Raw genomic sequence first — 15,720 nt, 5'->3', positions numbered from 1 at the left:
CATGTTTTGTAAATAAACCATGTAGTGGTACATGTGTTTTCAGAAGAGAAACCATTACGAGTCAATTAGAAAAATCAAAATGCTAAATCAATAAAGGTTCAATAAAGTCAGAAGAAGCACAGTACTGCTGGTAGGATGCCACTTTTACCCATTACTATATTCCGAAAACAAAAATAACTGTAACAATATATTCTTAGCATATGTATAATTACATAAAAAACATAGCTCCATATTATTAACTGTACTCCTCGCTCTAAATTTGTTGCCAGACACTTGAAGTAAGGCCTTTAACACTTTGGAAGGGATCTATCCGTAATTCACAAAATCCTTTCTTATTCATGTGCTGTCCAATCAAATGAAAACATTTGGTGTATGCATGGTGAGAGAGAATACATTCAGCATTTAATTTAACTTATTTACACATCTAAAAGTCACTTGACTTCCATTACTGTTCATAGGAAAGATGAGATTAATTATATCTGTAACAGTGATAAAAACAAATCATAATTGGTAAATAAATAAAAACATTATGGGATAAGCTTGATTACATTGCATAAGTTTGCCTGTTAAATTTGATAATGTTATCTTCACACTATACTGTATGATCATAACAGACAGTGTATTGATTAGCATTAGCAGATAATCTAAAAATGAAGTAATTACCCCATATTTAGTTCCAGTGTTTATCTTGGAGTACTGTGCTTGCACAGTGTCTGTTAAATGAGTTGCCGGTGCATATGGCATGCACATGTGGAAAGACACTGAAAATAGATACTGGGGTTAGTATATTTCAAACATATGCTAATCTGTTCGTTTGCTGGTAATTTGGACAAGACAATGTCTACGTAAAAGATTAGTAGACACAAACAAGACCCTGTCATGTTCCGTGGCTGTTTTATTCCAGAATCTAGAAAACATTTGCTACCTGATCAAAGCAGGCAAATATACCCATTTTGATATAAAATGTATTTGTATTTGTTCTGCAGGCGGACAAGGAATTTGTGTGGTCGTTGTGGAAACGTCTTCAAGTGGCAAATCCAGATATAACTCAAGCTATCAGTTTAGTTGTAGACAGGTAAGACAAAATCATTTTATTTTCAATGCTTTTATTCTATTGTGTTGATCTAAATCTGAGGCTCAGAAAGTTTGAGATATGCACAATTATGAGTAAATACAGTGGTACTGTGGTTCTTCAGTACATTTTTCTTGCTCACTGCTTAATTGATCCCCAGTAGACATGCGTCATGAAGAAGTTAAAGGAGCATTACAAACACACAATGCACTTTCACTTGCTGCATTTCCTTTGCAGGTTTATCTACTACTTCTTTTTTTTTTTTCTTTTTTTTATAATTCAGTGCTCCTTCTAATGGGCAGTCTAAGCACCATCACCCTACATACCATTATAGACGTTATGGTGCTAGTGACTTTAGGGCTCTTGGCTCTGTGACAAACCATTTTCCTGTGACGACCAAAACAGGGCACCCATAGCCAAACAATATTAATGTCAACAGTGATGGACTGGACTGGTCAGCTGACATGCTAAGACTATCACTGCCGTCAATTGATATTGCTAATGCAGAAATGTAATTCTTAATGGGGCATCCAAAGGGGGGCTTTAAGGACCTCTGCTTTTGATTAACCCCTTAAGGACACATGACATGTGTGACATGTCATGATTCCCTTTTATTCCAGAAGTTTGGTCCTTAAGGGGTTAAACCACTTGAAAGCAAGTTGACCTAGAACTGTGTGGGAGCATTCACATCCAAAGAAGAGCATAACCAAAAACAATGCAGGGCTCACATACATCTCTATGTTGTATAGACTGTTTTTCATTATCATATTCTACAGGTAGCATCTCAAAGTTTACAAAGTTGTAGCATGCATTGATTGTTAAATGGCTTCAAAAGGATCAAATCTATATTTTTCAACCACAAATGCAAAGGTTGTGAAAAAACAACTTACCATTGTGAATGTGAAATGGGTGAAGAAGTAGTCAAAGTGTTTTATTCTTGCTTGTGTGGCTGAGAATAACCAATTCTTTATGTTGGCTAGTGACTGTAAACGTCTTGTATCCAGTATGTGTGCCACGGAACTTTGAGGTTAAAGTTCATTTTATGATAGAAATAAACCCAAATGTATAGTAGCTGGTTATTTATTTTGATTCAAAATCATTTGATTCAGTAGCACATATGGTGGGGATACGTGATTTGTGATAGTAGATAAAGTAATTGACAAAATAGTTGATTTGGAAAAATATAACAGTTGGAGATATTTTTGCTAACGTGCAACTTAGCACAAAATGTTGCAATTCCCTTGTCACTTCACTGTTTAGTGAATACGCCATTTCAACCATTCTTATGACAATAAGTATAAAAAAGCAACTTCTAATTAGAATTTCTGTCTGCACCATGCCTAAATAACTATAACGCAACAGCAGTAGAAAATAAAATAGCCATAGACCTCATGGTGAAACGAAATAAATGCGGTTCTTTCATAAGTTACCTGTTTTACATTTCTACTTTATAGAACAAGGTGAATTTGTATATATTGTATTCCTCTGTGCCGTTACATTGAATATTCAGAAATAAACAGCAAAAAAAGAAATGTCTTTACTGTGCAAATGAGTAAATACCTTCGGGAGATGTACAAACCTCTAGGTATTTCTATCAAGCCATTGTAACAATCTATAGTGTACTTTCCAGCTACTTGAAATACTATTGATCTTTGTATTATGCAAACAGGGTCACTTGTTTCCTTTGTTGCTGAGCAATTCTATCATAGAAATAGGTAACAAGACGAGCTCACTTAAATCCACCTGGACTGATCTCTTGCACAGGAGATTTGGAGAATTAAACAGCTATCAGTACAACCCCATTCATTTCTTGTCTGAGGCTGACAATAATGTGACAGCGGGTTTGCAACCATTTAATGTGTTTACATAATTATCTCCCTTCATAAGTATTGGGCTTTTTTTGTTTCCTCAAGTTACTTTGTTGAAGTGATCAGCTGATAAATGAAAATATGATGTACATATATATAGGCCTATGTGCGCCCATGTGTTTGTCAATTAGCAAAGTGAGTGAATAGAAGAATCCTTTAAATCAATATTTAGTTATACCACCCTTTGCCTCGAAACAACATCAGTTCTTCTAGGTACACTTGCACTTGTAAGTGATTTTGTAGGTATATAGTCAGGTGCATGATTAAACAGTCATACGGAACAGGTGCTAATGATCATAAGGTCTCACCGATGCAGAAATGTCAAGGCAGACATGGGTTTCAAGATGTGCTATCCATGCTTTTCTGAAGAAGCGCAAAGAAAGAAGCAATACTAAGAGCCATATTCACAGTGGTCATCAAAGGAAAATTACTACAGCAGATGAAAGACACATCATGCTTACTTTCCTTTGCAATCAGAAAATGTCCAGCATTGCCATTTACTCAGAATTGGCAGAAACCCATGTGACCCTGGTACACCCATTTTCTGTTCAAGAAAGTCTTCTCAGACGTTGTCTTCATGGAAGTCATGTGGCAAAAAATCGTTACCTCCAATTTGCAAACAAGGCTATGTGACTGAACTGTGCAAAACAACACAGAAGCTGAGATGCAAAACAAATGGCAGCAGGTGCTCTGGCTTGTGTAGTCATTTAAAAAAATATTTGGCTGTAGCAGAAAGTAGCTCACCAAAGAAAGGGCTGGAGAGTGTAACAAGAATGAGTATTTGTAGGCAACAGGGAAACATGGTGGCCGTTATCTGCACATTTGGGGCTGCATTTCTACAAATAGACTTAGTCTGAATTAAAGATCTCCTAAATGCTGAGAAGTACAGACAAAGTGCTATCCATGATGGAATACCATCAGGAAAGCATCTGATTGGCCCAAAATTTATTTTGCAGTGTAACAACAACCCCAACCATATAGCCAAAGTCATTAAACCTTTATTCAACATAAAAAAGAATTGTGAGTACTGCAAGTGATGCTATCGAGTCAGTCTGGGATTACATGAAGAGACAGAAGCAACTGAGACTGCCTAAATCAACACACAAACTGTGATTAGTTCTCCAAGATTTTTTAAACAAACTACCTGCTGAGTTGTGTACCTAGAAAAATTTATATTGTTTTGAGGCCAAGGGTGATCATGCCAAGTATTGATGTGGTTTAGATTTTTCTTCTATTTATTCACTTTGCATTTTGTTAATTGATAAAACCCAAACCATATCTATTTTTCAAGGCATTTTTTCACACCAACTATTCTTATAAACCTTTGATGGATTTATCACCAGTCATACATACACCTGTCCTGCATATTTATTAAAGGAGCACTACAGGGTCAGGAACACAAACATGTATTCTTAACCTATAGTCTTGAAACCACCATCTTACCCCCCTGGCCTCCTCTTGCCTCTCTAAATATTGTAAAATCTTACTTGTATTCAAGTCTGCAGCTCCTAGCTCTCCCCCTGTCTGCCTCAGACCTTCCCCTGTCTGCTGACATCATCAGAAGTGGTGGTCTGAACTAATCATAATGCTTCTCCATAGGATTGGCTGAGACTGACAAGGAGGCAGATCAGGGGCAGAACCAGCACAATTCAAACACAGCCCTGGCCAATCAGCATCTCCTCATAGAGATTAATTGAATCAATGCATCTCTATGAGGAAAGTTCAGTGTCTGCATACAGAGGGTGGAGACACTGAATGGTAGTGCTGCACATTAGGCAGGACTGCTTAAGGAAGCATCTTTAGCAACCATCTAAGGAGTGGCCAGTGAAGTTATCACTAGGCTGTAATGTAAACACTGCATTTTATCTGAAAAGACAGTGTTTACAGTAAAAAGCCTTCAGGGAATGATTCTACTCACCAGAACAAATACAATAAGCTGTAGTTGTTCTGGTTACTATAGTGTCCCTTTAATCTGCCTCACTAGCCATCCGCTTGCAGCCATGCTTCCCTTGTCAGTCATCAATATATCTCTCAACGTATTCTCTTCCACGGCTATATATCCCTTTAAACCACATTTTGTCCATGGCAAACTCTGTCACTCCCAACAATAAATTAGTTAAAAATACCTGTTTCCCAATACTGTTTGTTTTTTTTCCTTAGCCTTCTCTCTGATTCAGTTTAACATTTTAAATTATTATTTACACTGAGCGATTCTTGATTCTTGGAAGTGCCTTTTGCAACTAATGTCCACATAGAGATTCTTGTAAATAACAAAAATCTCAGTGAGGTATTCATAGAAGAAAATTCACTTAATACATTAAAATTCTAATGAAATATTTTAGTGTTATAATTTATATTATATTCATTTTCAGTACATATCACATATGGAAATAATTTCCAGGTATTTTCAACAATATACGTTTTCTTTTCTTTCAAAAAAGAGTATTGCTCTTAAATTTGTTCCCATCAGAACCAGTCCCAGCATCATTACACAGCTCAATTTTCCCACTTCCCATGAGTGACTACAAATTCACCCCTGGAGCGTGTGCCATGGATTTTCCAGAATTGCAGTGGTGAATAAGGCCTGGTTAGTTGAAATTGTATGCCCATAACCTGTTGAAAATTATAGTTAGTGTTGACCATTTATTTCGAATTTAATATATATAATATATTATTTATTATTATTATTATTATTATATTTTTTTATTTTTTTTTTAAACTGTTTAAAGAACCTATTGCCCTGACAGTGCTTGACAATTTTATCATTGGGAGTATACCATATTTCCAACGTATATGTTACATGTATTTTTATTTACTTGGTGCTTTTCTCTTTAACATTGCCATAAGTATAATTAATTTCACAAAGGAACAAAGAAAATGTTTTTCAAAAATATTTCATTTTTAGAAATGGCCATTAAAAAAAAAAAAAAATTAATAAAAAAAAAAAGGTAACTAAGAGACTTGCCGTAATACAATTGAAATCAATTGTGTTCCTTCATCTGTTGTATTGAGTGAGTAACGGAGCAGTTAAGATGTGTCCTACATTACATAATGAAATGCTGGTTGTTCTCGTTCGATAGCTATATAAGCATGACTGAATAAACTTGTGACCTTTTATTCCCTTTTGGGGATTGGCTCTTATTTATTAAGATTTGCAAACTTAAAAAAATTAGCATTTATTTGTGATTGTTTTCTGGTGTTGTCTTTGCATAGTCGTTGCTCTTTAAAACATGACACAAATTTTCTTAATAATGAGTTCTATATTGTGTTTTTTGTATTCTTTGTTTTCTTCATACTAAGCCTTTCAAATTCTTCCCTAAGTATATGAAATCTAATTTACTGAATTTATACATTTTTAGGAATCATTGTCTATCATTTGTTAACATTAAATTTCAGAGGAATATTTTTTCAGAACACATAATAAATACATTTCTGTTTTGGAAGCAGAGCTTTTATTAAATCAATTCTGTGCTTATACATTTGAAGTGTATCAAACCCGCAAACCTTCCCCCCTACACCTCTTGGCCTTTGCATGTTAAGTGATATAACTGCAGTTGTCTTTATCCAGTGGAATATCTCATTTCATTAAAAATTCCTCCAGCATCGAATGCAAGTCAACATTCCATGGAGAAGACTTGTATTATGCAGCCCGTATGTGTGCATATCTGCATATCGGAGCACAAAATATTGACATGATAATTGCAGTCAAGCTTGACTGAATAGTGGCCGTTGGGATTTCAGCTGGTGTTGTACCAACTGGATGGCTGGTCAGGACACAGTTTGAAATTCAAGGTGCAAGTTAGCACTTTATTCAGCACAGGAAGGCATCATTTAAAACTCCTTAGGGGAAACTCTGGTGAAGCGCAGATGTTAAAGCAGTCTGTTCACAAATGCAAGTTTTTTGTTTTTTTTTCATGATGTGGTGTTTTTTTTGTTTCTGTTTTTTTTTTTCTTTGGGATTCCTAAATCTTGCCTATTTCCACTGTTTAAAATGTGCTTCTCCGTAAAGATGACCTCTTAGATCTTTCACATTACAAATAGTTTTGATGAAGTTGTTATGGTGCTTGCAATGTTTCTTTTAACTCTTATTAGTGAATTCAATTCCCTTTTTAGATCTCTTAATTCACATTTTATGGGAATTGGGTTAGATTAGATTAACAATTATCAACCTAAAAAATAATGAAACCCCTGCACATCCTAATGAAAATTTGACGCGCAATGCATGCTGACATCAGACAAGAGCAACTGCAAGGGGAAGCTAGCTCTCTCTCCAACACTGCTCCCTCCTGCCTTCCTCCATGCAGCACTGTTTTTTGTTTAAAAAACTGAAACTAGTATGGAGTACGTGCGCTTGTGCTCTGAGCAGCTAGTATGGTCCAATCACGGGCTTCTCTATGGGAAGCCTGGATTGGACCTTGGCATGGCCGCAGTGACGTTGGAGGGGGCACGGAAAAGCGGCGCCAGGAGCTTCGCCCGTCACTAGATTCAAGGTAAGTAAAACACTGCACATACAAAGTCTAACCCCTCTGCTTATGGTGGTGTAACTCTATTAGCCAGCCCAGTATAAGATATTAAAATTAATATAAATTCAGTGCATTTTGGATGTTTGACATCCGCATGCATATAAGCCAGTGACCATAATTGTGGAAACCTCTTGGACAGTTTCTATTCTATGCCTCATAACATCAGTCGTTTTAGAATAATATAATTTTACATATCATTAGGAAGATAATTTAATGCAGATTGTAATACAACTGTGTTGAATTATTTTTATTCTATCAAAAGTTATAGATAAATAGCCAGTAAAAGAAAACTGCCTTATGTAACATGAATAGTGTATACTTCTATTCCAATTACCCTATTACAATTGACCATGTATGCCAGCAAATAGGTCGACATTTTTAGAATGAAGAGTCTCCCAAAAACCAAGTATTGATTTAATAACAAACCTAAAAATGTTGATAATTCCTGCTCATGTTTTAGTGATACATACAATGCTTTCACCCCTTTTATAACTCTTTATTGCTGCCAATTTCTTTTCTAAAGAAATATAGTTTTTGTAGTGCTGTTACTACTCAATATAGTATGCTTAGGAGCCATTATTTACATTTAAAGACAAATTTTAGGAGAACTAGCAGATGATATTCCTGCTTGCAGTATAATATCATTTGTATTTAAACTTGGCTTACTGGAGTGGAGAGATTCATACCTGACTCAATAGGAAGCTGCTATAGGTACGCATCAGACTCCAGTTAGTTGTCAAACCATTCTGAAATGGTTTGATTACTTACACTTGAAAGTCACCAGACCACTCCTGGGACCATAATTAACCATTAAGGATGGTGCCATCCTGGCAGGGGGGGGGGGGGGGAGTCCTAAATGCCGCAGGGCGGCATAGAATGTCCCTGCCGTCCTCTGTACTCACTGGATCCCTGCCGGCGATCATGATCCTTGGGACTGCTTGGGTGTTCAGGCTGTCCCCCTTCCGGCAGATTCGGCCCTTCCAGGCCATGTGATCGTGGGGTCCTCGCAATAACATGGTAAAAATGACTTTATGCAGCTCTGCCTGCAGGGGGCCTGCCTGAGCTCTCAGGCAGTCCCCCTAATGCCTGTCAAAAAGTTATAAAAGTTAAATGGTTTCTAAATTAAATAAAAAGTACTTGGAGATATATATGTAATAAGGCCGTTTGGCCTGTATTTGTGGGAGGGGCTTAAGTTAACTCACCACCCTATATAAGCTACACCCCTTACCTGACTCCTTACCGATCAAGGTCAGCGTCTGAATGCACTTCCGGTTCATCCAGTCGCCATTTTGGATTTCTTCTGTGTTCCCACGAGGTCTTCCACGCTGAAACTGTGTCCTGGAACCCAGCAACAGGTTTCCGTCCGACCAGCTTCCAAATCTCCTGTTCATCGCCGCAGATTACATCACAGGCACTCGCATACCGTAAGTTGACCTACCCGTTCCGCCAGGCTACAGTCCCACGGCGTCGGTAACGGGCCAGGTCCACACTTTACGGCAGAAATATATTACAACCCCATCTCCGGTCCGGGCATACAACTGTTAATAAATGCGTCCTTATAACATAACTACTACAGCATACCTGCCCTCACACGTATCTGTTCCGTTCCGGGCTCACAGCATACACTGGGGCTTAAGTAAACTGTTGCATGTCACATATCGGTTAAAACTACATCTGCCACCACGGCACCTAGGTGTCCCACGGGCAGTCACACATAACTACCCTCGTCCTGGGAAAAAATCTGTTGCCCGACCGGGCAGTATCAAACGTCAGGTTACAGTTTATGTACATACACATATAATAGTTTTAGGCAAGCATCGGCTACATGTCCACTTTTTACTGTCATCCCACATAGGGAAGTCTGTTTTACAACAGACGGGGGCCGCCATTAGTACCCTCACCGATAGAAGTATTTGTCCATGGCCGATTTTAACATACTGCTGTGTTTTTTACCTAACTCAGGCACATAGATATTTCCCACATACCTGTTTAAAATAGTATCATATGCACCCAGCACTCGGTCACACCGGCGTAAACCACTTCCACGCCGGAACTACATTCCCCATAATGCTCCCACAACCGGCCAATCACATGCCCCCGGGCATTTACACTTAAAATCTCACGCCGGAACAGGCAATTACGGGCACATTAACATAACACATAACATAAAATTGTTCCCAATACTTACATTTCTATCCATAAAGATGTACATACCTCATATTCACCATGCACCTACTTATAGGGGTGTTATCCCATGTATGTAATACATCTGCTTCCATGAGAATTACTTTACACATACATTCTGCACATAACCACAGCGCCACCTACAGGTTATGTTACATAACAGCAGGGGGCCACATACAAGTCAGATAGAGACTTATACGTATTACTCATAATTTTCACATACAAATCCTGACACTAAGCTGTTTTAAAATACGTCAGCCCGTATGTGGTGTAAGAGAGAATGTTCCTATGGCACGATTGATCATCCTACTATTACTTATGTCATACAGGCATACGCCAACCGCACCATGTATGTTACATCACAGGCCAGAATCATACACTTTGATTATTGGGTTCACACGCCATATGAGTATCCAGGTGTACATATAATATACTCATATCACTTTTCCCGCATACATGGCATACATGCATCAGCATATTATAGGTCTGTGCGATAAAAACCCCAAAACAATTAACGCAGAGAAGTTATGAACTCTCACTGATATATATATATATATATATATATATATATAAAATCATTAAGTAAAAACAGCACCCTACAAAACACAACCCCACGGATCTCCCTGGGACAAATTAGATAAACATTAATAAGAAGGGTTCATGCATTGTATTTATTTTCATACGGTCTCCATCTATTTAGTTGCAGGTATCTACTGCCACCTAAAACGGATTGTCTAAGAAATCTTAATTATACCACCAGGTACGTACACCTGCTCACAGTATATCCAAAATACTACCCCAATAATAGATAAAGTACTGGCAGTTAGGGTCATAGGGGCCAATAACGTTAATATCTCCCTCTTGGCATTATGCTTCGGATTAGCGGTCCCGCGAGGCCAACACCCCGCCTCATACTCGGAGGCATACATCCCTCGAGCCACACGTGAGCTAGCCGCCTCGCATGTTTTATAGAGAGGGCCTCACCAGTCACTCCCTTCCCCTTTTTTCTGGAATTATTTCACCGAGAGGCCATCAATTGGCCACCACGATCAGTGGCCACTTAAAAAACGCCATCGCGCCAACGCATAGATAGAGCCTCTCAAGCCACTTGGCACTAGCAGGGCCTCACCAGCCACCAACTGAGGAATAATCGTTTCGCCTCACGGCATAGCTAGCAAGCCAGTACTAAAACACCTGGTTCAAATAATAATAATTTCACTTTTATTTTTAGTTAAACATGTCTCATGCCAGTGGTGAAGGGCTGTCGCTCCCTAGTTCCCCAGCTATGGGCGAGACACCTTCTCACAGGGGAGATATGATCAGATCCTGGACTATACCACGCATCACCACCGAGTTAAGGAGACGGCAAATTCCCTACCCTGCTACGGCAAGGAAAGCGGAATTATTTCGACTCCTTAACACAACAACGAATAACACGGAAGCAGGGGAAGGCCCCAGCACCACCAGATCGGGAGACATCCAGGCTATGCTGACCTCACTCATGAGCTCCATGGGCAAGGTCAACGACAGACTGGCTAACCTCGAGGCGGTGACCACAGCCCTTACCAAGGCAGGCCTTCCCGACACCGCTCAAACAACACCAGTCGTACCAGTCGTACCAGTCGTACCAGTGGCCACGGGAAACGGTAACTCTTCAGATACCCATGACGTCGACCCCGCACACACTATCCCAGCCCACATCAAGAAAGACATCCTGGAGGGCAAAGATGTCAACTTAGCATCCTTACTAATTTCCTCCCAGGATGTGGTAGAAAACAAAACCTACATGTATGATGAGGTATCGGTGGTGGTCAGATCTAAAGACTCCAGGTTGAACCGTAAACTGACCATCCCGGAATTTGTATTAGCATTTGGTATTTTCAGAGATGTTATGTGTGAGGTGTACCCTGCTAGAAGAGAGGAATTCGACCGATACATGCACAAGCTGGTGGACCTGGGTAACAAATATGGCGGGTCAGCCTTTTACGATTATCACAGGTCATTTTCCACCAAAGTAGCTGGCGCGTTTTCCCAGTATGGTACCCGTATCAATTGGAGCAGGCTAGACACAGAAATCTTCTGCAGACACTTTGCAGGGCTCAAGACACCGGCTTGTGTTTCATGTTCTTCTACGACACACACCACAAATTTTTGTTCCAGCACTGCAGACGACCACAGCCAAGCTCCCAACACTGGCTACGCCGGGAAAACAGGAAGGAACGCCAGAGACAAGCTGGGCCGTCCTATAATTTTCTTCGGCAAATCACAAATTTGCAATAACTTTAATGGTGGTACATGTAGTTTCAGTGCATGTAGATTGTTACACATTTGTTCTCAATGTTTCAGGGCACATGCCAAATCCATGTGCCCTAATAAAATGTATCCTAAACCCTACCTAACGTCTGTTAACATTGATGTTCTAGCAGCACTACTAGCCTACCACCCATCCAGACACCTGGTGGATTTTCTTGTTACAGGATTCAACGAAGGGTTCCACACAGGCATCCTACACATGCCCACTGGCCAACTAGAATGCCCAAATTTACAGTCGGCAAACCAGAACCCAACAGCAGTAGATAACCTAATAGCCCAAGAATTGGCAGAAGGGTTTGTGTTCGGTCCATTCTTAACCCCACCATTTACATCATGGCGTACAAACCCCATTGGGATTGTCACGGGTAAAACTTCCCTCAAGCAAAGACTCATTATTGATCTTTCAGCCCCTCATACCTCCCCTACCCCAAGTCTAAACTCCCTCATTCCCTCCGAGGAATTTTCCCTTCAATACGCCACCATCGATCACGCCATTACAGCCATCACACAGACTGGGGTTGGAGCTTGGTTAAGTAAAACAGACATTACGAATGCCTTCAAACTACTACCTATCCACCCTACACTCTGGCACCTACATGGTATTAAATGGGCAGACAAGTACTATTTCTTCTCCCGCTTAACCTTTGGGTCAAAAAGCAGCCCAAAGATTTTTGACACTTTCGCTGAAACCCTTTGCTGGTTACTTCTGAACATCTCAAGATGCCCCATGGTCATCCATTACCTCGACGACTTCCTAATGATAGAAGGGAACGAACTTCCGCCCAGCAGCCTCAAAGAAGCCCTTAATCTATTTCACCACTTGGGTGTCCCGGTATCCCTCAAGAAAACCGAAGGTCCTGACACCATCATAACATTTCTGGGTATACAACTGGATTCGGCATCCATGCAAGCAAGCTTACCACCCGACAAAATCGACAACATCATCAATAGCATCAACCACTACATTTTTCTGGGTACATGCAACCGTAAGGAACTCCAGTCCCTTATAGGTTCATTAAACTTAGCCATGCGCATCATCCCTCAAGGAAGGGCCTTCATATCCAGACTACTTTGTCTTTTTCCCCACTTTCAACACGAGAACCACAGACTGTCCATGGACCCACAAGCCACAGCAGACCTACAGATGTGGAGGAGGTTCTTGACCAGCTGGAACGGTAAAAGTCTGTTCCTCCCCGCCTTATCAGAGATGTCACCAACCGTATGGTCAGACGCTGCATCTAACAAGGGTTTTTCAGCCATCTTCGGTACCAAATGGCTTTGGGGCGCATGGCCAGAAGAAGTCCGTGACGTTGAAGGGTTTTTCACAACCTCAGCCCTCTTTGAGATCTACCCTATCGTGGCAGCTGCGGTGGCATGGGGACATCAATGGTCAGGCTTGTCTGTTCGCTGTCACTCAGATAACCAAGCCACATGTCACATAATAAACAAAGGCCGTTCATCATCCCTTACAATTATGAGGTTTCTTAGAAGGCTCACGTGGTTGGCAGCATGTCACAACTTCTACTTGGTTTGCTTTCATGTACCAGGTATTAGTAATGTAGCAGCTGACAGCCTGTCTCGTTTTAAATTTCAGGACTTTCGTCAAGCACACCCGTCAGCAGCTCAAGCAGCCACAGTAGCACCCCCGTTCTCACAACTAATCATGGACTAGACATTATAATGGAGCATAGCAGGGATCTAGCCACATTAGCACTATCACACAACACTCAAGCGACATACAACAGAGCCTTCACACTGTATAATAGATTTCTGGCAGATCACAACATATCACAACCTTTTGTCATGACATCCGTCATAGCTTTCGCTTCCTTTTGCCACCTCAAATTACACTTATCATATAACACAATTAAACTATATCTTACCGGCATACAACACCACATACTAACCATAAAACCTAACACACAGAGCTTCATGTCATCATACCAGGTAAAAATTATACTCAGAGGTATACAGAAATCCGTACCTCCACGACCACCACAACGCTTACCCATTGACAAAGAACTTTTCCAGTCATTATCCGACCTATTAGATTCCAGACCTTTCCACACTACCGCAAACACAGTCATTAAAACAGCCATGTATACAGCCTTCTACGGATTCCTCAGGCCAAGGGAGTTCACCACTGTCACAACTGACCAAAAAGAGAGGTGCCTGCTACACAAACACCTTATAAAACATGGCGATCACTACATACTCTCTTTACCCCAATCAAAGACAAGCCAACATGCGCCCCCAGTAGAAATCACATATTATCCTACCCTAAACAAGTGGTGTCCAGTAGCAGCCTTAGACTCCTATCTTCTCAACACCACAGCACTACCATCACAACCATTATTCCAACTACAACACACAGTACTCACCACCACGGCATTCATGAGATATATACGATCCCTGCTAACAATGCTGGGTCTCAAACCTACCCACTACTCGGGTCACTCGTTTCGCATAGGAGCAGCCTCCACCGCATCCAGCGCTAATGTACCAGTACACGTCATCAAGGCATTGGGACGTTGGAAATCATCTGCCTATGCTACATATATCCCCAAGCCAACACAAGAATTAAGAAATGCTTTTAAAGCCATATCCGGATAAATTGTATATATTGTTGACTGTAATAAATCTTTTGTTATTCATTTTTGCCCTCTTTATTTACAGGCCTACCGTATCGTCGGTATCGGCACACCACAACCGACTTGCTCTTTTATACTATTCCCATTTCTTACTGAAGTCTCACTTCTTATACAAGTACTTTGCCCCTTACACAAGTAATAAGGCCGTTTGGCCTGTATTTGTGGGAGGGGCTTAAGTTAACTCACCACCCTATATAAGCTACACCCCTTACCTGACTCCTTACCGATCAAGGTCAGCGTCTGAATGCCCCTCCCACCCACTCCTCATTTCAACACTTTTCTCTTCTTTCCATTTTCTTTACTCTCATACTACTTGGTGGGCCCTCTTTATTTACAGGCCTACCGTATCGTCGGTATCGGCACACCACAACCGACTTGCTCTTTTATACTATTCCCATTTCTTACTGAAGTCTCACTTCTTATACAAGTACTTTGCCCCTTACACAAATATATATATATATATATATATATGCTTTTTTATATGCACATACACTATCATACTAAGTGTATTTTATAGTATAGTAATATATACCAATACACAAAATACACATAGAATGACATTAATTATATATATATATATATATATATATACATAATAAAATGTTAAACATTTTAAATCATAAAATTTCGTTCTAACTGTATTTTGATATTAATGTACATATATATATATATTTATATCAACATTTAAAATGACGTTATACAAAAAATATATATTTGAAAAACATTTTTTATATATATATTTATGTAATATATGTACATAATAAATTTTATTCATTACAATTTGAGGGACCTGCCAGGCAGAAAGTCCAGAGAACTTTGTGTGCAAGCCCTATATTTAACCCTGTAACTTTCCAAGAAACCATAAAACCTGTATATGGGGGTACTGTTATACTCTGGAGACTTTGCTGAAAAAAAAAAAAAATAGTGTTTCAAAACAGTAAAACGTATCACAACGGTGCTGAGCGGAGGTTGCAGAAACTGGTTTGACAGATCTCGGGATGGCCGACCCTGACCCAAAGACTGTGCAGGACCCCACTGTGGTGGTTCAAAACATGCTTCAACAATTGCAGGACAAGTTCCAGACTATGTCCGATCAGATTATTGGGAGA

At 39.8% G+C, this 15,720-nt stretch overlaps 1 protein-coding gene across 1 annotated transcript in view; it reads left to right on the top strand.

The window, feature by feature from the left end:
- CNTLN (centlein) overlaps positions 1-15,720 on the top strand; it is a 302,717-nt gene that overhangs the window by 20,160 nt on the left and 266,837 nt on the right. Inside the window, exon 3 of the mRNA XM_063455244.1 lies at positions 987-1,075. Within this exon, the coding sequence (XP_063311314.1) occupies positions 987-1,075 (89 nt within the window). The remainder of the gene's footprint in view (positions 1-986; positions 1,076-15,720) is intronic.

This window comes from Pelobates fuscus, chromosome 5 (assembly GCF_036172605.1).
Source record: "Pelobates fuscus isolate aPelFus1 chromosome 5, aPelFus1.pri, whole genome shotgun sequence".
NCBI lineage: Eukaryota > Metazoa > Chordata > Amphibia > Anura > Pelobatidae > Pelobates > Pelobates fuscus.
The sequence above is the reverse complement of the archived record's forward strand: the minus strand, read 5'-3'. Positions and strand labels throughout refer to the sequence as shown.